The sequence below is a fragment of the Hydra vulgaris genome, chromosome 03 (genome assembly GCF_038396675.1).
Source record: "Hydra vulgaris chromosome 03, alternate assembly HydraT2T_AEP".
Lineage (NCBI taxonomy): Eukaryota > Metazoa > Cnidaria > Hydrozoa > Anthoathecata > Hydridae > Hydra > Hydra vulgaris.
Window position 1 is genome coordinate 69,725,001 of NC_088922.1, and position 27,221 is coordinate 69,752,221.

General features: G+C 29.0%; 1 protein-coding gene across 3 annotated transcripts in view; it reads left to right on the forward strand.

The window, feature by feature from the left end:
- The window catches only part of LOC100199673 (transmembrane protein 94), a 94,278-nt gene that overhangs the window by 2,728 nt on the left and 64,329 nt on the right, over positions 1 to 27,221 (forward strand). For all 3 annotated transcript variants that reach the window (XR_010637773.1, XM_065794111.1, XM_065794112.1), the window contains exons 3-17: positions 2,640 to 2,818; positions 7,297 to 7,372; positions 7,476 to 7,545; positions 10,739 to 10,841; positions 11,176 to 11,262; positions 12,148 to 12,255; positions 12,453 to 12,488; positions 12,560 to 12,673; positions 13,642 to 13,789; positions 18,511 to 18,560; positions 19,789 to 19,854; positions 21,824 to 21,942; positions 22,086 to 22,179; positions 23,188 to 23,290; positions 23,367 to 23,469. Coding sequence is in view for 2 of the 3 variants with exons in the window: in XM_065794111.1 (XP_065650183.1) it covers positions 2,640 to 2,818; positions 7,297 to 7,372; positions 7,476 to 7,545; positions 10,739 to 10,841; positions 11,176 to 11,262; positions 12,148 to 12,255; positions 12,453 to 12,488; positions 12,560 to 12,673; positions 13,642 to 13,789; positions 18,511 to 18,560; positions 19,789 to 19,854; positions 21,824 to 21,942; positions 22,086 to 22,179; positions 23,188 to 23,290; positions 23,367 to 23,469 (1,456 nt within the window). In the remaining variant the exon portion in view is untranslated. The remainder of the gene's footprint in view (positions 1 to 2,639; positions 2,819 to 7,296; positions 7,373 to 7,475; positions 7,546 to 10,738; positions 10,842 to 11,175; positions 11,263 to 12,147; positions 12,256 to 12,452; positions 12,489 to 12,559; positions 12,674 to 13,641; positions 13,790 to 18,510; positions 18,561 to 19,788; positions 19,855 to 21,823; positions 21,943 to 22,085; positions 22,180 to 23,187; positions 23,291 to 23,366; positions 23,470 to 27,221) is intronic.

A 27,221-nucleotide genomic window follows, 5' to 3' on the forward strand; every position in this document is an offset into this window, starting at 1 on the left:
CGCCTAATAGTACTAAAGTCATGGTTAAAAGATTGCGAATACCTTGATGAAATTATAGAAAAAGCATTCCATAATGCAAAACTACAAGGACCAGCACCAAAAAAAGAATCTAAAGAAATGTTTCCTTTAGTGACAACATTCTATAGTACTCTCAATTGCGAACCTTTTATAACAGAAGCTAACTTTTTGCTCAAAGTATCTTATAATGAAAGAATTAAAAAATTTTTTTTTAATATTCACCTGGTATTAGCTTTTAAACAACCTCCTAACTTACTAAGAAGACTTCTTCAAATATTGAAGTAACTAGTAAGAAGATTGGCATATTTAAATGCAAAGATATTCGGTGCAAAATTTGCAAACTATACCTTCAAGAAATAGATAAGTTTAAAACAAGTAACGGTACTATTTGGAAAGTGAAAAGTCGCATCACATGCAACAGCAAAAATGTAATTTATTACCTAAAATGTTTAACATGCAAAAAACAAACATATACTGGTAAAACTAATAATTCAAGATTACGTATAAATGGACATATTTCCAGTTGCAGAACTGGCTTATCAACTGATCGATTCGACAACCATGTTTATACTTGTCATTGTGCCCACAAAAGTGTAATTGAACCTTTTTTCTAACTTTACATCTTTCTTGAGCTTAGCAACGAAAGTTTTTTTTTGGTAATTATTGTTTTTAATAAAAATATGGTGAGAAAAAAGATTTACTGGATTTTCTACTTGTTTCACTGTTCTGACTATTTTTGAATTTATATATATATATATATATATATATATATATATATATATATATATATATATATATATATATATATATATATATACACACACACACACACACGCACACACACAGAAATATATATTATTTTATATATATATTTATATATATATATATATATATATATATACATACACACACACGAAAATATATATTATTTTTTATATATATTTATATGTATATATATATATATATATATATATATATATATATATATATATATATATATATATATATATATATATATATATATATATATATATATATATAAGTATATCTGTGTGTGTTAACAAAGAATTAATGGTGGAAAATAAAAGTGAATAAAAGGTTAAAAATAAAGTGAACGATCTAATTAGAATTAAGATTTAATATTAAAGTGAAGAGGAATATGTTTAAGTTGCATTCATTTTAAGAAAAATATTTTCTAGGGTCTAAATGAAGTCTTAAAAAAAAAAAAATTGCTCACTCACCCTATGATTTTTTTTGTATTATGAGAGAAATTTATTTTGTGTTAATTTTAACAATAATTTTATACAAAAAAAAATTCATTATTCCTTTGAGTTGGTAGCAAATAACAGTTCCTGATATAAGGGGTTGTCTATAAATTTGTCAAAGTATTTTATTTCATTGAATTAAGAATGTAAAATTTTTATAAAGAATTTTGAATTTGCTAGTCAGAATTTAATAATAATTGAGTGTTTGTTTTGTATTGGGGAAGGAACCTTGGAGAAGGTGGAATGAAGATAAACCATCACCAGTGCCACTAGACATCGGTGATGGTTCATTGCTGTTGTGCAGCCTATCACTGAGAAGGATTAAGCTTACACTGACTTAATCTTTCTCAGAGCATTTAAAATTTTTGTTTTTGTTTTTCTTGTTGTGTTTTAACTAATCTCTTAAAATTAGTTTCAGAATGTGCATCAATAAAAAATGCAACCATACAGTTGACATTCCCATTAAAGTTAAACTATGTTTTAAGTTCAGGTTATTGTGAAGATTTTCAATAAGTTTGTAGTTCTTTTTGCTATATCTATAGCAACCTCTGATATGCAAGATAAACTTGAGTTGGTTATTTTTGTAATCATTTTGAATAGTTTGAAGAGTAACGATTGGTGTAACAACAATTTAATGTAACAACAAATAATGCGTGCTGTGATAGTTTTGCCAAATATTTGGTGCTTCAGTCAAGTGTATAGCCCAATATTCGATATTCGACAAAATCACTATTTGTGATTTTGTCGAATATCTCTACATTTTATACATATATTTTATATTTACTTTATATTTTAATTTTTATTTTATATTTACTTTATATTTTAATTTTTATTTTATATTTACTTTATATTTTAATTTTTTATTTTATATTTACTTTATATTTTTATTTTTATTTTATATTTACTTTATATTTTAATTTTTATTTTATATTTACTTTATATTTTAATTTTTATTTTATATTTACTTTATATTTTTATTTTTTATTTTATATTTACTTTATATTTTTATTTTTATTTTATATTTACTTTATATTTTAATTTTTATTTTATATTTACTTTATATTTTTATTTTTTATTTTATATTTACTTTATATTTTTATTTTTATTTTATATTTACTTTATATTTTTATTTTTTATTTTATATTTACTTTATATTTTAATTTTTATTTTATATTTACTTTATATTTTTATTTTTTATTTTATATTTACTTTATATTTTTATTTTTTATTTTATATTTACTTTATATTTTTATTTTTTATTTTATATTTACTTTATATTTAAAGAATAATAAAATGAAGTTATTCCTTTTTTTCTATTTTTTGTTTCTTTTTAGTTTTCGTATTATATATTTTTAGAAACAGTTACTTGGTCAGACAACCAATATCCAAGTCTTACTTTACCAGATTCAAGATCCTTTACATTAGTTTGGACATATAGAGATGGTCATGTAGTAAACTTACCATGGAATTTAGTAGTTGAAGGGGATGTCATTATCCTTGGGTCTGGTGCCGTATCTTTTACACGATGCAAAGAAGTAAGTTTGTTTTAATAATTATTTCAATACTAACAATATCTCAACTTATTTTATTGCTAATAATTGTAATTGTTGGTATTCTTATCCTAATAATTAGTACTAAGTCAGATTATCATATACTGTTTACTTTTTATGGAAACCATATATCCAATCCTTTCTAAAGTTAACAACTGCTAAGGTTACAGCTATGTTACATGCCGTTTTTTACTCCTGTTTCTATTCTCATAAAACATAAAAAATTGTTAATAAACATAAAAAATATTTTTTTAAGAAAGTTAATGTCATTTGAATAACTATGAACGGTAGTGTAAGTGTTTTTATTAAATTATAATTGCTCTGTTCATTAAGAACTTTAAGTACTCTATTTGTAGAATGCATTAACATAATTGATATATATATATATATATATATATATATATATATATCAATTATGTTATTGCATTCTACAAATAGAGTACTTAAAGCTCTTAATGAACAGAGCAATTATAATTTAGTAAAAAAGTTAGTTTCTTCAGGATAATAAAATGAATTAAAAAACACTTGCTTGTTTCAAGTAATTATGTGGCATAGTTGTCCTTTGGTTCCTAACTGAATTTTAGTTTAAAAATTTTTATAAAACTTAGATTAAAAACTTAATACAAAATTTTATAACAGTGGAATGTGTGAAAAGTTTGCTTTTTCGAAAGATAGAACGATTTTAAAATATCCGTTCAGAGTAAAGTTAACTTTGTTTGTTGGCAATTAACTGTTTTTGATAATTAATCAACGAAAGTAAAAGTTTCAGTCTTAATAACAAATTGCAAAAATTTAATTTTTTATTAATGAACTTTTGATCTTGAGCTTGCAATTTTATTTATTTAAAGAAAACGTAAAAACAAAAAGTAACTTTTTCAGAAAGTTTTGTTTCTTTTCCATATTCTTTTTGACTTTAAATTTTTTGACTAATAATAAAAATAATGATTACCATATCTTAATAAAAGTTTTATCAGGATCTAGTTATTTTTAAACTTCAATGTCTTTAATGTTTGAAAAAATCCATAGTAAATGTAACTTATTTATCAGGCGTAATTTTTTAAAATTATGCCTAATGATTAAAAAATAGTATTATATTTTTTAAAATATAATATGTTTTTTAATCAAAGAAAAATAACATATTTTTTAAATTATTAAGTTAACTATAATTATCTCTTTAATTATCTTTAGATTAAAAGGCGCCTTAAAATCATTTTAAAAATTATTTAGTAACCTTAAGTAAAAGTTAAATAAACTGTTATGTTAATATTTGAATCAAAATTAAGATAATAGTAAATATGTTAAAAGTTTTTGTCTATATATAATATTATTATATATACAATAAAAATTGTTATTAGCATAACTTAAGTAACATTTACTTCCACCAGTAAATTCATCTATTCAAGAAATACCTTTAAAGCTCCTTATCTTCAGATAAAACTAAGCAAGATAAACACAAATGATTAAAAAGATGATTAAAAAATTGATAATTAAAAATCATTTATTTAAAATTAAATTAAGAAAAAAAAAAGGCTAAATTTTTTTTTTTCTTTATTAATTTTCAGAGCTTAAGTTTTTTTTTTTTTGTTTTTTTTTGTTTTTTTAAGCATCTTTGCTTCCATCAAGGCTGTAAGCAGCCACTAATTAAAGTTGGAAGTTACTGAAAGAGAAAAGATGAAGATTGTAGAGCAAGATAAGGATTAACGGACGACTTAAAGGATTGCAAATTATATGAATCAGAAAAGCAAGATAAAGGAAGCGAGTTCCAAAGAGCTGATGTTCGAGGAAAAAAACTAGGTGAATAAGCCTTTTTGAAGCACTTAGGAACAGTCACAGAAAAAGGATAAGACTTAATTGAATGACAAGTAACGCGAGAATGAATTTTAATAGATGGCACAAGAGACGCTAGCTCTTTAGAGCAGTGCCCATTATAGTATTTGTAGAAAAGAGAAAGAGAAGCTACATTGCGTCAATGTGATAATGGTTGGAGGTTGGCTGCAAGAGCAGGTCCAACTATGTTTACAATGTGTTTTTGCACCTTCTCTAAAAGAGAAAGGGCATCATAAAAAGATCCGCCCCAGATATGGCAACAGTGTTCCATACAATGCCGGATTTGAGATTTATAGAGATAGAGAATAGAATCCTAAGTAAGAAAGTGACGAGCTCGATAAAGAGATGCAACCTTAGCAGATGCTAATTTTGCAACTGATTTGATATATGGTTTCCAAGAAAGATATGTGGTAGTGGTGTAGTGGTAAAGCGCTCGCTTCATAAGCGAGAGGTTCTGAGTTTGATCCCCATTACACCCCTGGTAGTACCGCGCTCAACTTGTTTCTCCGCGCAGCGGCCTTGTTCGTCAAGGTTCGTGTTTTGGAGCTATAGAGTTGAGAGAGGGTTATAACCATTAATAAGTAGCCTCCTCATCTGTAGTGGCCTTCTTGGCCTTGAGGAGGTGAATAACAAAAAAAAAAAAAAAAGATTGGAAGTAAGAGTTAATCCTAGAAGATGAAAAGTAGGTGACTCATCAAGTACATCACCGTTCATAAATATAGGCAGATCTAAATTATTGCGATAACAATTGGCTGAAATAAATTGAGTTTTATCTGTATTGAAGTTCACCAGCCACTGTGAGCCCCATGCTGTAGCAAAAGTGAGATCCTTTTCAAGCTCAAATGCCCCCTCAAAGCAATCAGAGAGTGTTGGTTTCTTATCACGACAAGAATAAATGGTAGTATCATCAGCATACAATGCCACCTTAGATGTGAGAATATCTGGAAGATCGTTAATGTAAATTAAAAAGAGTATAGGGCCAAGGATAAAACCTTAAGGAACCCCTAAAGTTACAGAATAAGAAGAAGAGTGCTGTCCATCAAGGACAACTTTTATACTACGATTGGAAAGGAAAAATTCAATAATCTTAAGGATGTTACCAGATACATCATAAGAAGAAAGCTTATGGAGAAGACCAGCATGCCAAACTTTATAAAAAGCCTTTGAAATGTCAAGAGCAATGGCCTTGACCTCTCCACCTTTATCTAATGCAAGATAAAACCTATCAGTTATTACTGCTAGCAAATCAGCTGTAGAACGAGAAGATCAAAATCCATTATTATATTGATGGTCAGAAAGTGAGTTATTAGGTTCAAAATGAGAAAGTGTTTGTTAATTAAAGATTCAAAGACCTTGCTTATGATAGGAAGAAGACTAATAAAATGTTAGTTAGTCGAATCAGATCGCTCTCCAGAATTTTTGAAGATAGGGGGTAACAGATGCCGCTTTCCAGCAGGCTGGAAAACAAGACTCTGATAAGCACTAGTTGAATAATTTTGAGAGTATAGATGACAGCTCCGGAGAACACTTCTGCAAGACAATAACAGGTATGTTTTCCGGGCTACAAGCTGTAGAAGAGTCTAGGCAGGAAATCACTTTAGATACAGAAGCTGGAGTGATATGAATGTCAAGCAATGGATCAACCTGTTAGTTGGCAATATTAGGTAAAACACAACTAGTGGAATCAAGAGATGATATTGATGAAAGTTCTTAGCAAACAATTCAACTTTGTTTCGCTAGTAGATATAGAAGTAACGGTTTTGATTGGCAATCGCAGCACCATAGTGTGAGGAAAACCATGGAGGAGAGTAAGGCTTGACCTGGAATCGTCAAGAGGGAACAAAAGATTCCATGCCAGCCTGAATCGACGAAGTTATGTAAGATGCGCATTTGTCGATAGGAAGACAAAAGAGGGTCTACCCAAGGGCCATCACGCAGAAAATCACGGAAAGAATCCCAGTCAGCTTTACTGTAGTTGTAAGAGGTATGATAATTGGGGTATTCAGATGATGAAGAAGAATGAGATATTAGTTTTAGAGAGATCAAACTGTGATCAGAAGCACCTAAGGGTGAATGTAGAGAGACTGAGCACTGACTAGGACCAGAAACAAGACATAAGTCGAGTAGAGAAGGTAAATGATTTGGGTTGTCTGGAAAGCAAGTTGGAAAGATGACTATTTGAGTTAGGGATTGAGAAAGGCAAAAGTTGTGGGCTTTGATGCCTGCAGAATCACTAAGACTTGAGCCAAGCCATTCAGTATGGTGAGCATTAAAGTCACCGAAAACAACTATATTAGCTGATGGATAAAGAGAATCGCTTGGTCAGTATGATCAGAAATAACATCAAAAAGAGTGCAGTCTTGAGGTGAAGGAGAGCGATATAGAACAAAAAGAAAGCCAATAGAGTGAATTGGTGCTAAACGAAAGCACATGAAAGAATAGTCTTTGGATTCAAACTTAGTTTCCCATCAAATGGGTAAATTGTTACGAATGTAAATTTTTTTTTTTAATTTCTCAACTTGATTTTTATATAGAGTTAAAAAATTTACTGTATGTTTATTGGACCAAAACCTAATAATTTAGGTCTCAATCATGCAAGAATTTAAAAGATGATAAAGTGTTTAGAATTATTTTAGATACAATCAGATGACACTTCTGGGCCACTACATATACTCGAAGCAGGAGATACTTTTAATCCAGCATCATTAAACAGTAAACAGTTTTCTTTTAATAAAATTAAACTTATTGTACCAAAATTTGCTCTTTATTTATATTTTTATTTATATTTGGTTTTTGATTATTTTGTTTAATTTAGATAAAGAATGTGACCCATTTCCTAGACAAAGATTTGAAGTAATGCAAACTCCTGTGGAAACATTAATAAGGTACTTTTAATTGCTATCACCTCATAAATATATATTTTTTATTTGTATTTTAGTCTTTATGCAGTGAAATTTTTTTATTTGTAAACAATAAAAAAGTGAAATAAATAAAAAGATGTGTTCTGGTTGCATATGGTAGATCATAATGGGTTGTGTATGTTTATGGAAACAGAGAAAATATAAAATTCTAGATACTAAAGAAGAATGCACTCTAAATAATTAGATAAAGAATCCAGCAGGAAAAAGATCTCAAAATAATAAGTATAGGAGAAGTGTTAATAGTATTAAAGTTCATAATGGCAATATTCATGCTAATTTTAGGCAAGGGAAATGTTAAAAATAACTATACAATTATTCAATAATAAAACTTATAATAAAACATAAACATAATTATATAATAACAAAATCAATGGTTATGGTATAATAAGGACAAAGGATAGAAAAATATTGTGAAAGTTGTGCTTTAATGAGAGTCAAACCTTTCACTTACAGAATGCCATTTGACCTTCTCATTATTTATGTTAGAACAATATGTAGCAAAAAGTTTATATAAGAAAACCTGAAACAAAATATTGCAAATAAAAAAACAAGTTCACTTGTATGCGTATGACTAAACATGTATACATTGCTTTTTACACTGTTTATTATTGTTATTATAGGTGAAACAAAAATAGACATCCAAATTAGTATTTCAAATGTTACTCATATACTTTTTTGCAGGCTACACATACTTTTTGCATCATTTTAACAATTTTAATGTTGCTCATTTTGGTTACATTTTTTTCTCAGAACGGTATCTAGTTCTTGCTTTAGGTTATTTACAGATTTTATTTACTGATTCTTTGTCCATCCAACCCCAAATTGTTTCAATTGAATTCAAGTCTGGTAATTCAGCTGGCCAGGGCAATTAATCTACTTTGTTATCTTTTATTCACTGTGGTGTGTGAGCAGAGGTTGTATCTGCCGCTTTTTTTGTTGTTGTTGATCAGTCAGCATGTCTACTGAAAGAACAATGATCTAACTTATCTATATAGGTGTGTTAGTTGATTTGGCCATGATGCACACACCTACTCTGTAAAATTAAAACAATTAATATACTTTTCAAATTTAAATATTCTATTTATTACTTCAAAGTTACTTTTACTACTTTTTTGGAAAATCTCTCCTACACCACCTTACACCACCTTGGTATTTGAGTCAATCTCTGACAGTCAGCATGGATTTTTTATCAGCTGTCTAACGCCAATAATTTTTACTAAACTTAAAAGAAAAGATCTAGAAGAAATAGGATTTACTTTAATTCAATCACATCAAGTTTAAAAAAAGTTAAGTACAGAAAGTTTAACCATGGAAAGTTGAAGTATAGAATGTTCCACTGCAGAAAGGTCAAATTTTATCTTGAGAAAGTAAAATATTTGTAATTGTATTTAAAGAAAGATGTTTTTCTGTTCTTTATTGAATGTGTTGGTAAGTTCACAATAGCTTAACCTTGAATTGACTCTTATATGAAGATATATAAGATTGTTTCTGTAATTTCTGTTATAATGTCAAGTATTTCTGATGTAATTCATTGAATTTTTTTATCTTCTTTTTATTAAGTCTACTGTACATTTTTTATCTATCACTTTATAATGAAGACAAACGTAAAATAACTTTGTTTGAGTTTTGAACGTCTGTATGAATACTTTTGTATGTCTGTATGATGTACGTTTTTTACATCTTTTGAATACTTTAAACAATAAGAATAATAAGAGCTGAACATGCGCTAAAAGAACATGTGCTTAAAGAACATGTGCTAAAAGAACATGTGCTAAAAGAACATGTGCTAAAAGAACATGTGCTAAAAGAACATGCGCTTATGCGTCAAAAATTGTTTTTACTTTCCAGTCCTAATATTTGTCTGTTACTGACCATATAGCTTTCATGTTTATTATTCTGTACTTTGTTTACTGTTTAGATCTTATTAGAATATTTAAAAAAACAATATGAAAATATGAATATTTAAAAATATGAAAGTTTTAGAAATATTTTATAGAAAATTGTATAAATGCATTAGTGGTGTAGTGATAGAGCACTTGCTTCATATGTGAGAAGTTCCAAATTGGATCCCTACCATGTCCCTGGTAGTACCACGCTCAGCTTGTTTCTCCGTGCACAAGTTTGTTAAGGTTCGTTTTTAAGTTGTTTCAGAGTTAAGAAGAAGTTGAGAGAGTTGCAACCACAATAAAGTAGCTTCCTTGACTGTGGTGGCCCTCTCGACCTTGACTGTAGTGGCCCTCTCGACCTTGGGGAGGGGAATAACATAAAGTATTTTTTGTTAAAAACATGATTAAGGTAATTAAATAATTATAAACTTGTGCTATACATGTGACAATTTTAATGTGCTGATTCTACAACTTTAGAAACTTTGACATTGCAAAATAAAGTTTGTTTATAATTAAATTTTTGTTTGTTTTTGAAAAGATCAAACTTGAAGTCCTTTACATTATTTCTTCTGTTAAACTACTCTATTTGTGAACTATTCTGTTAGTGAAGAAGTTAAATAAATAAATCTTATGGTAGTGTGTAAGTTGTAATTGTATTATCTGTGTCAGACCTCTTGATATTGCACACTTAAGTGTCAAAATAAACATCTTCAGTCAGTCTTCATTGCAAACACTCAACCTAGTTGTTCTGTGATACAAAAAAATAACTTATAAGTAAAGATTTTTCAAATAAGACAATACAGAACTTTTTTTTTAAATTATCAACAATAAATTTATTTAGTAAAAAAAAAAATTTTTTAATAAATTTTTGTTTACCAAATAAATTTATTGTTGATAATTTTTGTTTCAAATGAAGCAAAAAAATACAACTTCAATTACATTGCTGATAACTGATAATATTGCTATTTACAACTTATGCTGATTCAGCATTTAAATAAGCCATAAATAATATGTTGTATTTTAAAAGGGATGTTTGATATCTTCATTTTAGGTTGTAAAAGTGATACATATTAAATGAAGTGATATTTTAATTGATTTAATGTCATATTAGTTTAATTGATTTAATGCCATTTTAATTGTCATAATGTCTGAAAATATTATAGTTGTTCAATTTATTTGCAGTGATTTTATGACTATTTATGTACCAAATTTCTGCTTGATACAACTTTTGGTTCATTAAATATTGCTATTTGATGTTTTTATTTATTTAGCTCTTATTTTCATGAAAATTCTCATAAGTTGGTAAGCATTTGTAATGCTGATGCAAAAATTATTCGTCAATTTATTGAAAGAAGATTACTTTTTGCTGTTGTGGTAAGTTATCAATTGTTTGTGAAATTTTCTTGAAATTTTATACTCTTAGATCTTATAATCTTTAGTTATAAGTTTAATTTGACCTTTCTACAATGGAAATTTTTATGCTTGAACTTTCCATGGTTGAACTTACTGTAGCTTAACATTTTGTTTTTAATTTTTCTGTAATTGAGTTAAAGCTTAATCTTTTCCATTGAGTTTCATCAAAATGTATTTTTTTTTTTCTATTGATTTTCTTAATTTCTTATTTTTTTTGTGTGTGTGTGTTAAACTGTTTAATTATCTATGCCTCAGCTATTTTATTTTTTTTAATTATAAGTACATTTTTTTTTAGTTATTTGTTTTACTGGTCAACATAATAAGATGGAGATTAATTCCTGAAGCTTCTGGATTTAACCTGGAAATGATTTTTTTAATACCAGTAAAAATAAATTTTTTTAATACCAGTATTTAAATAAAAAATTATTGCAAATACATTTTTTTTTAAGCATTTGTAAAATTATTGCAATTAACTTCCTTATTTTTATTTTGTATTGATCTATTTTCTTTTTCTAAGCATATTTTTGTTTCTAATTTTGTTTTTTTAAATTGATTTGATCACTTGAATATTAAGTAAATAGATCATGATTTTTTGTTTTTATGTTTCAAATAAATCATTCAGAAAAATATATCAAAACTCAATATAAGTTCATTATATTTTGTCTTCAATGTGATTTTGTATCTATGATTTTTTACTGAAGCTTCACTTACTCATATACTGTTAATCATTATTTGAATTATTTTGTTCAATGTAATATTTAAAAATCTAAATATGCGAGTGTAATATTTGTTATTACTCAGAATCTTTAGAAAACAGTATCATAATTAGCATAATAAATCAGAATTTTTAGAAAACAATAGCATAATTAGCATAATTACTCAGAATCTTAAGAAAAAAGTAGCATAATTACTCAGATCAATTATTTTTGTTTAGGACAATTACTGAGAGTAATTGTCCTAAATAAAAGTCCTGTTACAACATTACCACCACCAAGTTACACCATCAAAACATTACCACCACCATGTTACACCATCAAAACATTACCACCATCATGTTACACCATCAAAACATTACCATTACCAAGTTACACCATCAAAACATTACCACCACCAAGTTACACCTTTAAAACATTACCACCACCAAGTTACACCATCAAAACTGTACAACAGTATTATCATAGAATTGCACAACAGAATCTTAGAATAAGAATAATAGTTTTAATTTTTTAATTATTTTTTCTAACAATTTTTTAAATAAATTTCTTAGTGTCATTCTATTTTCCCGTTGTTACCTCTTACATTTCCCATCATATGGAAGTTTGTTTCATTTTATGGTGCAGCAAGGTTACGAGTTCTTCTCTCAATATACTCAAAAGTAAGGATAAACAAAAAGTTTTTTTTTAAAAACGATTTTAAAATTAAATTTTTTTTTATTTGTTTGTTTTTTAATTAGTAATTTTTATTAATAAAAAGTTATCATTTATATTTATCTTTTATAAATAAAAAATTTGCAATTTTAAACTTATATGTATTTTTTATTTTAGTTTGACTTAATTTAATTTATATGTTTAGCTATATACCAAAGCAAGCGACTCAGAGGAAATTATAGTAAGCTGATGTCTTTTTTATTAATAAAAACTCAACATAAATTATTTTTAAGGATTTTGACTCTTTTATAGCTTGAACATGTTGATCGTTTAGCTGTTTGGAAATCCTTTTGGAAGATTCTTCGTGGAGATCCACAAGGTTTACCTAGAAGAATTGATTTAGTGCATGCTTTGGGTAGCATTACTGTTAGTTCTCTTTTAACTTTCTTTTTAATTGGTTTTCAAATTGAAGGAATAAATATGAGATTATGGAAAAGTATTTAAGGGTGGTTCAAATTCTTTTTTTGTGTATCAAATGTTAGGCTTTGTTAATAAATACTTTTTGTTAATAAATACTTTAAATACAAAAATTAAAAAAAATATTTTTTAATTTTTTTGTGTTTCAAATTTTTTTGTTCATTGTTTAATTATTAATATTAGTTTCAGTTAAAAAGAAGTTTTTAATTTTTTGTTGTTGTTGAAATATAGCATTTTTTTCTTGGTTTAAAATTTTTTTAAACTTAAAACTAAAGCAGTTCATGGGGTGTAGAGATAGTAGGCTCGCTTTTTAAGCAAAAATTCAGAGTTCAATCCTCACCATGTCCCTAGTACTTAGCTTAACTCTTCACAGTGGCCTTGTTTGTTAAATTTATGTTTAGGAGTTAAAAAGCTGTGTGAGGGGTGAGGGTTCTATATATCTACTATAGTGTTTAGATAACAAATTGTTACTTTATTTTACAATAATATATATGGAGTTGAAAAAAATGAGAAATGAGAATAATGAAAGAAAAGATTGCTGCCCCTTGCCAAACCCTCAGTTGGCGTAGCGGCACTCCCTTGTGGCAGCAGGCTATAAGATAATCAATGTATGTACTGAAGCAGGCTATTTTAGTGTGATGTCAGAGTGCTTATCTAAAAACGCATTTATAGTTATATATATATATATATATATATATATATATATATATATATATATATATATATATATATATGTTGTGTGTGTGTGTATTTGTGTTTATATATACGTATAAATATACATATATTATGTGAAGTTAAGTTGTAAATTTTTGAAAATATTATTATAAAATCATTTTTTTATCATTTATTTATTTGTATCATTTTTTTTAGAAATTTGTTTTGTTAAAATTAGTCTGTAAGTTTTTTTAAATTTCCAGACTTTTAGCTGTGTTGATAAGGAAGGAATTTTGTGTTATCCAAATCCAATACCTGAAAAGTTGTTTTATTTTGAGAGCATGCCAACAACAAGTCAAATAAATGAAGTAAATATCAATTCTGCAGATGTGCCTGTATCAAGTCAATTAGGTAATTAATGAATATAGTTTCATTATTTTTAAAGCTCTGTACAGCAAATCAAAAATTTTAATTTTAGGTGTTCATTTGTGTGTGTTTGTGTGTGTGTGTTTGTGTGTGTGTGTGTGTGTGTGTGTGTGTGTGTGTGTGTGTGTGTGTGTGTGTGTGTGTGTGTGTGTGCGCAGGTATATATAATCATTAATAAATATAATAAAAATTTTGATATGTTATAGTTAGTTTAGATATTTGTAATAAAAAAAGTTAAATAAAAAGATATCAAACATCAACATATTCGTGATCATAATTTATTTTCATAAATTAAACGAACGTCATTAAAACTTTACGTTATTGAATTAACAATAAACAAAATATCTTATTAATAAAATATTTACATTAAAATTAATCGTACATTTTTTAAACTATTATGACTAAAAATAAATTTTATATTTAAAAGAAATTTATATATTTAATTCCTTAAGATAAAACTTATTAAAACACTTAATTTTTTTTAACTAATTTTTAACAATAACAAAAAAATTATTTAACAAACTGTTTCTTTAACAAAAAATCTTTTAGTTTACAATTGCGGTTAAATGCTTTTACTTACGACTTTATTTCTTCTGAATAAACGTCACGTTAACGACAATCAAAAGATAATTTAAATATTCTAAAAGATCTAAGTTTTTGCGTAGCGCAAAACTGCTGAACGCGTAGGCAAATCGCCTTTTCGCAAGTAAAAAGCAAGCTGCGTAACGCTTCTTAACAAAGCCTGTAGGTGGGCCCAAAAATTAGGGTTTTTTTGTTCCCAAGCTTTAATCACCCCAATTCGTTGCAAAACATTCTTTTTTGGTATAAGCATGAGCATACAAAATTTGGAGTTTACACAATGCCTGTTAGTACCAAAACTCAAACATCTAAATATGCAGTGTACACCACTGACTACTGTCATATTTAACTGGTATTTTTGCTCTTACTCTTTAATACAAGGTCCAAAAGCGCTTTCTAGTTGGACTTATTTGAGCTGCCAAGATTAGGCCTATGCCCTATCATTGTTAAGTTTATTATTATTTTTCCTACAAATACCACTAAGATTCCTGCCCAAACAAGCTATCTCTTGTTCTGTCAAGTAAACCTCACTTGTGTTACTTGTAATTCATCACAGTTTTCTTTGTTTTCCATTTGCTTTTAATTTAAATAGGGATTGCTTGCAGCTTCGTTTGGAGTAAATTTGTTCAACAACAACAAAAAAATTTGTCAGTTCAGAGTCAGGTCAGTTCAGGTTCAGGATCATCATCCTTGTTACTAGCATCATGTAACCCAGTACTCCCTTCCTCATGTCTTTCTTCCTTGTAGGGTTTATTTTTTTAGGCAAAGGTTAGGAGAAACAAACTCTGGCATGAAAATCCCCTTCCTTGGGGATCTTGATTGAATAAATGCTAGAGATGGTGTCTCAATTAAAGTATTCATCTTGGGCAGATAATTGCATTAACTGCATTCCAGCTACAGTTTTGTAGCCCTCCTAGGCAAAGACTTAAAAGGTTAGCTGATTGATTTTACTAACCAGCTTTGACCCCTTTTTTATTTATTAGGCTGGAATAGACATAAACCTGTGTTACAATGTTTGCATTATCAAGGCCACATAAGGAGCCCTAAGTTGTGACTTTGGGTTAATTAACAGGACTGAGAAAACTGCAAAGCTCATTGCATAGAAGGCCAGCCTCTATCTATGGATGAGTCAAGTTCTCTTTAAAATTAAATCATGCCAAAAGTAACCAAAAAAGTTCAACATAAATAACCATCCCCACCACCTAACTGTTTCAATATATCTTTTACAAATAGTCTGCAAAGCAACCTTCCATCAGTTAAATCTTACCTCTTGCAAAATTCACCAGACTTGCTTGCTCTTAATGAGACTAATTTAAATTCCACTTCTTCACTATTCCTTCTTCAAATCTCAGTGTTAATGGATACTATCCTTTGATTTGCAAAAACTCCAATATTCACATGCTTGGATTAGGAGTATACATATGCATCAATTCACCTATTTGTCATGAAATCAGGTTTGAATCCTTTGACCAGTCCTTAATGTGTTTCCTCTTAGCACCTCTTCACTCTATTGCCTTTCTCTTTGTTCTTTATTATTCTCCTTCTTCCCAAGACTGCACTCTTTTAGATTTAATTTCTGGTCAAATTCATTTTGCCCTTTCTCTTTACCCCTCTGCCAATCTTATTGTTATTGATGATTTTAATACTTATCACTCTAAATGGCATGGCTATAATGCCACTGACCCTGCTGGCACTAAAGCTTATAACTTCTGCATTTCTTAGTCTCTTACTCTGATAGTTTGTTGCTTAACTGTGACTCATTTTCCTGACAACTCTAATCGTTTAGCTTCACTCATTGATAAATGTCTGTCTTTGATCCTAGCTTTTGTTCAGTTTCTCCTTTTTCTTTTTTAGGTGGTTCTGACCATGCAATTATCTCTAAAAATCTTTCATCTCATACTTCTTCTTCAGACTCACCCTACCATTGCACTATTTACTACTACCCTAAAGCTAACTGGGTTTCTTTTTGTGATTTTCTTTGTGACGGTCCTTGGGCTGATATCTTTTCTCTCTCAGCTGATATATGAGTTTTCTACACAGCCTAATTTTAGGCAGGAATAGAAGCTTTTATTTCTTCTTGTCGGTTCCAAGTCAAGCCTTATTCTATTCCATAGTTTTCACCTTCTTGTGCAGCTGTTATATCTAACTGTAATCATTTTTTTTCATCTTTTTCAGAAGAACAACTTTCTTGAGAACAAACATCTATTATTGCAAGAAATCAATGTAAAAAAGTGCTGTCTGATGCTAGGCTTCATTATTCTTAGTTCACTCATTCTTGTATTTTATCTCAGAAGTTAGACTTTGAAAAAATCTTCAGCTGTGTCATTAACAAGGGTAGGTCTAACATTATATCTCTCATTCATGGGACTGATCTTATTACCTCTCCCAAGGACAAGGTAGAACTATTTCCAAAGATTTTTTCTTTTAATTTAATTCTTGAATCATATAGCCAATCTCTTCCTTCCATTCCAAGTAAACAGGTTTACCAATTGTTATACATTCAAATCACTCCAGCTTCCATTGCTAAAGTCATATCTCAAATAAACTCTTCTACGGCTTGTGGTCCAGACAACATCTTTGTCATAGTCTTACAACATTGTTCTCCAGAACTCCCTTCAATTTTCTCTAAACTTTTTAATAAGTGCTTGACTGAGTCGTTTTCCTGCTTGTCAGAAAATGGCACCCCTTGTTTCAATTTTCAAAAACTCAGGAGAACAATCCAACCCCTCTAATTATTGTTGGGATCAGTCTTCTTTTTGTTATTAGCAAGGACTTTGAGTCTTTGACTGATAAATTTCTCACATCCCATCTTGAGTCAAATAACTTACTGTCAGACAATCAATACGGTTTTCAATCCTCTCGCTCTACAGCTGACTTGCTAACTGCAAGTGACTGAAAGGTTTTATTGTGCATTAGATGAAGGCGGATAGGCTAGGGGTATTGCTTTTGGCATATCTAAAGCTTCCGTCAAAAGTTTGGCATACTGGCCTTCTGCATAAGCTTGATTTTTATAGTGTATCTGGGAAAGTTTTGTGATCAAATTTTTTTACCCTAATCGCTTTATAAACTCATCTTCAAAAGCCAACACTCTTTAAGTGCATTTTGGGGTACCCCAAGGCTCTATCTATGATTCTGTTTTTTATTGTCTACATTAATGATCTTCCTGACAACCTTGCATCTAGAGTAGCACCTTTTGCTGATGACTCAACTTTATACTCTTGTTTTGACAAAAAGTCTTCTCTTTTGCTTAGAACAAGCAGCCGATCTTGAATCTGATCTCACTTTTGTTACTGATTAGGGGTTGCAGTTGTTTTTGAATTTTAACTCTAACAATACTCAATTGTTTACTACAAATAACTATCGCAATACTGTCAACATTCCTTTATTGATGAATGGCAACCCTCTCTGATTCCTCTTAATGTCTTCTTGGATTATTGTTTACTAATGACCTTTCATGGAAAGCATATATAAAATTTATCTTCTAAGGTGGCTTCTCTTTATTGTGTTTGCAATTTTCTTACTCTTGATTCCATTCTTATTCATTCATTTACCTCGACAAATATCTAATTTGTTCCTGTATGGAATGCTGTTGTCATTTTTGGGCTTGGTTCTTCTAATGACGCTCTTTCTCTTCTAGACAAAGTCAGAAAATGCGTCGTAAACATGGTTGGATCTGCTAAGCTTGATCTCCCAGAGCAAAGTTCCATCTATAAAAAAATAAAGTTCCATCTCTTTCTCTTTCTACAAATACTATCATGGTTGCTGCTCAAAGGAGCTATTATATCTATTCCAATTGACTAAAACCCATTCTTGCTTGACTCGTCATTCAGCAAAGTTACATTCTTTTACTGTATCTGTGTCTGCATGCTCTATAAACTTTTATTTGTTTTTTTCGTCTCACTTTAATCCTTCATCAAGCAAGTTTTTATGTCTTTTGTCAACTGTTTCCTTGCTCTATAACTCAAATTTTTTTTTCCCTCTTCTAGTAACTCCCAACCTAATAGTAGTTGCTTGCAGCCTTGTTGAGAGAGAATCGTAATTAAAAAAAAAAATTTACATTTAATAATTTTAATATATTTTTTTAATAAATTTTTTTTTAGATTTTTTATTATTTCATTTTTCTATAGAAAGAAGTTTTGACGAAGTTAAGATACTTACTATTTCATCTGATCCTCATGTAATTTTTCATTTATTGATGATATTTTTCACTATTATACATTTTAAAATTATATTTGGAATTTTATATTTGAAAAAAGTTACATTTCAAATTATAAAGTAATTTTCTTTTATTGTTTCAACAGCAATTATGAAGATGATAATGATGACGATGATTATCTTTTAGAGTTTTAGTAATTTTTTAGTAATGGTTTTATGATGATGATGATGATGATGATGATGATGATGATGATGATGATGATGATGATGATGATGATGATGATGATGATGATGATGATGATGATGATGATGATGATGATGATGATGATGATGATGATGATGATGATGATGATGATGATGATGATGATGATGATGGTGATGATGATGACGATGATGATGATGATAACAAATATTATCTATTTAGAATTGTAATGGTTTTAGGTTATCTTTTAGAGTTGTAATGATTTTATGATGATGATGATGGTGATGATGATAATTAGTAAGCGACCGGGGCTATGGCCAGAGCCAGGTTTGATAACACAGAGCCGCGACCAGGGCCAGTTTTATGACCAGGGGTGCATTAATATTGATAGATCCTATAAAAATGTTATTTTTAATTAAAATTTATGATATAAGTTATAATTTAAAACAATACTTTCATAGGATCTATCAATATTATTGCTGCCCCGGTCATAAACCCAGCCAGGGCTGCATTAAAATTGATAGATTCTATAAAATATTTTTAAACTCATGTCATAAATTTTAATTAAAAATAACATTTTTATAGGATCTATCAATATTTATGCAGCCCTGATCATTAACCCAGCCCCGGTCACGGCTATGTGTTATCAAACCTAGCCCCGGCCCTGGCCCCGGTCGCTTACTAATGATAATGATGATGACAATTATTATCTTTTTAGAATTTTAATGGTTTTAGGTTATCTTTTTAGAGCTGTAATGGTTTTAGATTATCTTTTTAGAGTTGTAATGGTTTTAGATTATCTTTTTAGAGTTGTAATGGTTTTAGGTTATCTTTTTAGAGTTGTAATGGTTTTAGATTATCTTTTTAGAGTTGTAATGGTTTTAGATTATCTGTTTAGAGTTGTAATGGTTTTAGATTATCTTTTTAGAGTTGTAATGGTTTTAGATTATCTTTTTAGAGTTGTAATGGTTTTAGGTTATCTTTTTAGAGTCGTAATGGTTTTAGATTATCTTTTTATAGTTGTAATGGTTTTAGGTTATCTTTTTAGAGTTGTAATGGTTTTAGATTTGATGAGTTAGAATGGCAAAAATCGATATCTTCTTTAAAACCATTGGTAAGTTCATTTTTTAAAACCATTGGTAGGTTTTTAAAAAAGTTATTTTTATTTTTTGTTTTCCATAATATTTATAAATTTTGAAATATGAAACTGCTCTAAAGAGCTAGCATTTCTTGTGCCAATTTACAGTTCATGACAAGTTCATTTACAGTTCACAACAAGTTCATTTTTGTGTTGCTCGTCATTCAATTAAGTCTCATCCTTCTACTGTGACTGTTTCTAAGTGTTTCAAAAGTCCTTATTTGTCTAGCTTTTTTCCTCGAACATCAGTCCTTTGGAATTCACTTCCTTCATCTTGTTTTCTTGATTCATATAATTTGCAATATTTTAAGTTGTCTGGTAATTGTTATCTTGCTCTATAAATTTTATCTTTTCTCTTCCAACTCTAATAGTAACTTCCAACCCTAACAGTGTTTAACTTACAACTTCCAACTTTAATAGTGGTTACTTGCAGCCTTGTTAGAAGTCAAGGAAAAAAATAATTGAATAAAATTTTAGTTATTTGTAAAGTGATTTTAAAATTTTTTATTACAAATTAGTTAAAGCGCTTATATATATTAGAGTTTTATAAAAATAAAATAAAAGTACTGTAAAAAAAAAAAAGTGTACAAGAAAAGCAGTTGTTTGAGCTTATTAGAAATATGCATTGTTAACTTCAAACCTGTCATCACAATTTAAAAGAGGAAGATCACACCTACACTCTGATATAACAAATAGCTTTAAACAGTTTTTTTCTAAACGACAAACAATCGTTCAGCTGCAATTACTTTTTGAAACGTACTATTTATTTTTCATAAAGGTTTCTTTATCAGTGGAAGATTTAGATTATCCTTTATTTATGAAAGATTTGGATTAATGCAGTAGTGTCAATTTTCTCAGTTGGAAATACTTTTTTCTTTAATTTAATAGCTTTATTAAATTATCTTCTTTTATGTTGTGAAGTCACTCACTAGTAGTTTACTTAGTTGTCCAGCATATATTTGAATTTGGTGTCTAGTTAAATTACCATTAGGTTTTTTTTGTTTTTAATACTATCATGTCAAAATCTCATAAAGCTAAATAGCCTTTATACATATCAGATTTATTTCATGTTATAAAACATTATAATAAAATATTCTTTTGAAAAAACATTAAAAAACAGTAACGCATTCAAAAATGGTACTTTTGTTATTATTTTATATTTACATCATATTTTATAAAAATATGATGAAAATATAAATCAAAACTATACGTAATATGAAATGTGTTCTGTTCTCTTTTACAACGCTTCAATAGGCGCATAAACTTTGTTTAGTACAAAATATACCAAATAACTCATTTTAAGGGTAGGTAACGTGTTGTTAATAACCCTGGTAGATTATTTACCTAAGTAACCCTGGTAGATTAGTTGCACAACATTGCCAATTTTTACAATCAAAAGTTTCACATAAAATGTGATATTTAAACAGCTTTACCCCTAACAAAGCTGTAACCAACTAACTAAGTTGAAATTTATCAGAAAACAAAGAAGAGAGTTAAAGAACAAATAGGTGACGGTGACAAGTAGGTGACGGTGACAAGTAGGTGACGGTGACAAGTAGGTGATGGTGACAAGTAGGTGACGGAAGATTTAAAAAACTTGTTAGAGTTAGCAAATCGTGAGACATGATAGAGGATTCCATAGCACAGATGTGTGAGAAAAAAGACATGAGACATAATAGAGGACTCCATAGCATAGATGTGTGAGGAAAAAAACTAGATACAAAGTTAAATTGTAATTACAATATTTTTTTCATAAAATCAGTATTTTAAAAATGTGTTATTAAAAATATTACTTAAGTATAATTTTAAAAAACTATGGTTTTATTTATTAATTTTATATTTCATCCAATATTTAATTTTGAAATATAAAAGTTTAATTCTAATTAATATAAATATAATAGAGTTTAAATATAATCTGTTTAAATATAAAATTTAAATCTTTTAGGGACTTAATATGCTTCTTAATTCGCCATGTTTGTACCCTTTGAAAACAATAAGAGAAAATGATTTTATTAATCAATTGTTATTGGCTTCAAATAATACTTTAATGTCAGGATTAAATGGGTAAACTAATTCTTATATAACTTCTTTTGTTTTGATCAGCATAAATATTATTACTATGTCTTTCTAAGGTGTTGTGTGACTTTTTATTTGAAGGTGTCTGTGTGATTTTTAACTTGAAAATGTCTGTGATTTTTTATTTGAAGGTGTTTGTGTGGTTTATCTCGAGAAATTGGTTTTAAAGATCTTGCTCTACGTAATTATCAACACAAACAAAAGATTTTTACATATAGTCCTATGGTAATTTCTTGTGCCTTTTTTAACTAACGTAGTCTTTTGTAATAAATTAAATGGAATTATAAAATTAGTGATGCAAAACTAATGTAATAATGCTAATAACTTTATCAGGCAGCAAAACTGATGGTAATAACTTAATAACATTATCAGTTAGCAGCTCCTGGAATTTTGAATAGCTGCGAATGTTTTAGTTAATTTAACTCAACCTGTTTATTTATATATATATTTATATATATATATATATATATATATATATATATATATATATATATATATATATATATATATATATATGTGTGTGTATATATATATATATATACTTATATATATATACATATATGTATATATATTTATATATATATATTTATATATATATATATACTTATATATATATGTATATATATTTATATATATATTATTATTATATATATATATGTATATATATATATATATTTATATATATATATATATATATAATATATATATATATATATATATATATCTTTTAAAATCATATTCTTGTTATACGATATTTATAATTGTTAAATTTGATTAAAACGGCTGCGTATAAACATTTTGTTTTAAATATATTTCGATGTAATTATATATTTACACGTAAATAAATATATAATTACATCGAAATATATTTAAAACAAAATGTTTATACGCAGCCGTTTTAATCAAATTTAACAATATATATATATATATATATATATATATATATAATTTTTAATGTTTTACACCTCCTTAAGGCTAAAGAAGCAGTTTTATGTGATTGCAACCCTCACTCAACTTTTAAATATGAACCTTGAGGAACAAGGTCCCTGCACAGTGAAATAAGTTGAGCAAGGTACTCCCAGGGGATCAAATTTAGAACTTCTTGCTTATGAAGCAAGCGCACTAATACTTATTAATAATTATTACCACATTAAGTAATAATAAGAAGATTTTTTTGAAATTTGAAGAAATATGATAATATGTTAGTAAAACCATTTATTTATTGATTTTTAGGATTCAACTGAAGCTACTGTCCCTTCAAGTTTTTATCTTTCCATTGTAAGAGAAAAACGTCTTCCTCATATGATTTCTTCACTAATAAATCAAACCAATAGCAGTATGTCTTACATTATTTTTATATATGTCATTAATGTTTAAAGTTTATTTATTAAATAAAGAATTTTTTGTTAAAGACGTCACACAAATGTTAAGTGTTGGATCAGCTGATATTATTCTTGAAGCTTGTTCAGATATATGGAATGGGTGTGATATTAAACCACTTTCTGAAGCTAAAAAGTAATTGATTTTTGTTTAACTTGATTTTATTGTTTTTTTGTTTTTGTTTTTATATAAATATACTGGCTCTGAAAAGTAAGTTGGCAACCCTTATTTTTAGTTTTTAAATGAAATATATACAAATTACTGATGTTATTATTATTTTTAAATATGTTTGTTCTTCTCATTAATACATTTATTTTCAGCGTTAAATATACAAATTAATTTAGATGTCAAGTCAGATTATCCTGCTACTGGTAACATGTAACCCAGTACAACATGCTTCATGTCCTGCTGCCTTGTAGGATACGCTTTTTTAGGCAAAGGCTAGAATAAACCAACTCACACTTAAAACACCCCAGCTTAGTTGAGTAAAGGCTAGAGATGGCGTCTCGATATAAATACTCATCTTGGGCAGATGTTAATCGTAACCGGTTACTGTCTTAAAGAAGGCCTCCTTGGAAAAGATTTAAGGGGTAAACAGATTCTATCTGTTGACCGGCCTCTCATACCATCAATAGCTGTAAAATATCAGAGTAGTAACAGTGCCGTGTTGCGCGTGGATGGTGTCCCATTTCTACTTTTGGTGTGCATTGTCGAGGCCACATTTTGAGCCCTTTGTTATGGCTTAGGGTTTATTAATAGTAATGAGGTAATTGCTTTGTCTATTAAATAGTGTACTGAGTACTATCTATGCTTGGAGTCAAGTTCTTTAATAAATTTAAAAATGACTAAAGTACCAAAAACTATAAAATACTAAAATATTTGTGCTCTTTAAAGTAACATTTCTTCTGTTGAGTCTTATCTCTTGCAATGTTCACCAGACCTACTTGCTCTTTGTAAGACTAATTTGAGTTTGGGTGTCTCATCTCGTGATCTCTGTGTTGATGGTTATCTTCTTTTAATTCGTTAAGACTCCAATAGTCACTTGCTTAGCCAGAGGATTTTCATTCGTGAGAATTCACCCAGTTGTGGTGAAACTAGGTTTGAATCCACCGATTATTCTTTATGTGCTTTCGTTTAGCACCACTTCTCCCTATCATTTTTCTCTTTGTTCTATATCGCTCTCCTTTATCTCAAGACTGCACTCTTTTTGATGTTATATCTGATCAAATTGACCAAGCCCTCTCTCTTTATACATCAGCCAATATCATTATTGTTGGCGGCTTTAATGCTCATTACGCTGGATGGCTTGGCTCCAGTATAAGTGACTCTGAAGGCATTAAAGCCCACAAAATTTGCATTTCTTAATCTTTTACTCAAATAGTCAACTTTCCAACTTGCTTTCCAGATAATCCTTATCATTTACCTTCTCTACTCGACTTCTCTACTCGATGTCTTGTTTCTGATCATAGTTAATGCTCAGTCTCTCCACATTCACCCTTATGTGCTTCTGATCACGGTTTTTATCATCTGCATCCCCCTATCATCGTATCTCTTACAACTACTTTAAAGCTGACTGGGATTCTTTCCGTGATTTTCTTCACGATGGCCCTTGGGTAGAAATCTTTCATCTTCCTGCTGATAAATGTGCTTTTTACATAACTTCTTGGATTCAGGCTGGCATGGAATCTTTTATTCCCTCTCGATGATTCCAAGTCAAGCCTCACTTTTCTCCATGGTTTACCTTATATTATGCTACTGCAATTTCCAGTAGAAACCATTACTTCCATATCTTTCAGCAAAACAATTCTCCAGAATACAGACGTCTGTTTACTATTGTTTGAAACCATAGTAAAAAGGTTTTTTCTAAGCCCACTATTCTCAGGTTATGAAATCTTGTATTCTCAAAAATTAGACTCTCGTGACTTCTGAAGTATCTTTAACAGTATCTATAATAAGGGCAATTCTGTTATCACACCTCTTTTGTACGGTTCAGGTTTTGTCACCTCACCTAAAGACAAAGCTGAAATGTTTGCTAAGAACTTTTTATCAATATCATCTCTTGATTCCTTAGTTGATTAGTTGTGTTCTACCTGATATTGCCAACAAACAGGTTAATCAATTGCTTGACATTCGTATTACTCCAGCTTCTGCATCTAGAGTGATTTCTTACTTAGACTCTTCTACAGCTTGTGGTCTGGACAACATACCTGTTATTGTCTTACAGAAGTGTTCCCCGGAGCTGTCGTCTATTCTTTCAAAACTATCCAACAAGTGCCTATCGGAGTCTTGTTTTCCAGCCTGCTGAAAAGCATCTGTTATCCTATTTTTCAAAAATTCTGGAGAGCGATCTGACTCATCTAACTACTGTCACATTAGTCTATTTCCTATCATAAGCAAGGTTTTTGAATCTTTAATAAACAAACACTTAGTCTCTCATCTTGAATCTAATAACTTACTTTCTAATCATTAATATGGATTTCGATCTTCTCGTTCTACAGCCGATTTGCTAACAGAATTAAACGGTTTTATCATACATTAAATAAAGGTGGAGATATTAAGGTTATCGCTCCTGACATTTCTAAAGCTTTTAATAAAGTTTGGCATGCTGGTTTTCTCTATAAGCTTTCTTCTTATGGTGTATCAGGTAACGTCTTTAAGATTCTTGAATCCTTCCTTTCCAATCGTAGTATAAAAGTTGTCCTCGATGGACAGCACTCTTCTTCATATCCTGTAACTTCAGGGATTCCTCAAGGTTCTATTCTTGGCCCTATACTCTTTTTTAATTTACATTAATAATCCTCCAAATACTCTCACATCTAAGGTGGCATGTTTGCTGATGATACTGCCATTTATTCTTGTCTTGATAAGATGTCAACACTCTCTGATTCCTTGGAGGGGGCATCTGAGCTTGGAAAGGATCTCACTTCTGCTACAGCATGGGGCTCACAGTGGCTGGCGAACTTCTACTCAGATAGAACTCAATTTTTTTCAGCCAATCATTATCACAATAGTTTAGAACTTCCTATATTTATTAATGGTTATGTACTTGATGAGTCATCTACCCTTTATCTTCTAGGATTAACTCTTTCTTGGAAACTGTATATCAAATCCTTTGCAAAATTAGCATCTGCTAAGGTTGCATCTCTTTATCGAGCTCAACACTTTCTTACTCTGGATTCTATTCTTTATTTCTATTAATCTCAAATCCTTCCTTGTATGGAATATTGTTATCATATCTGGGACGGATATTTCAATGATGCCCTTTCTCTTTAAGGCAAAGTGCAAAATTGCATTTTAAATATAGTTGGACCTGCTCTTGCAGCCAACCTCTAACCATTTTCACATTGTCGTAATGTTGCTTCTCTTTCTCTTTTCATCAACTTTTCTAAAGAACTAGCGTCTCTTGTGCCATGTGCTAGAATTCGTTCTTATATTACTCGTTATCTTTTCTCTTCCAGTAACTTCCAACTCTAATAATGGTTGCTTGCAGTTTTGCTGGAAGCAAAGACGTTGAAAAAAAGAAAAAAAAATGCTACAAATATATTTAAATTTTTACTAACATTAACTGAGAGTAAATTGAAGAAAAATTATACTGCAGTTAAATTACTGTATAATTACTTAGAATAATTGATAACAGATTTGAAAGCCTCTTCATTTGAGGATTTCAAGCAATCTGTAAGGCATACTATTAATTAATTTCTTAATTATCTCTTGGGGCATTAAACTTCAGGGTACCTTGCAATCAAATTTGGCTCAAATGTTCTATGGATTACAATTAATGTGGTTTTCTTAAAAATGTTTACTTTTAATTTTTTTTGGCAGTGTGTTTGTAATTTACCTACAAACTTATCAGAGAAATAACCCCAGAGCCTAACCTAGTCTCCACC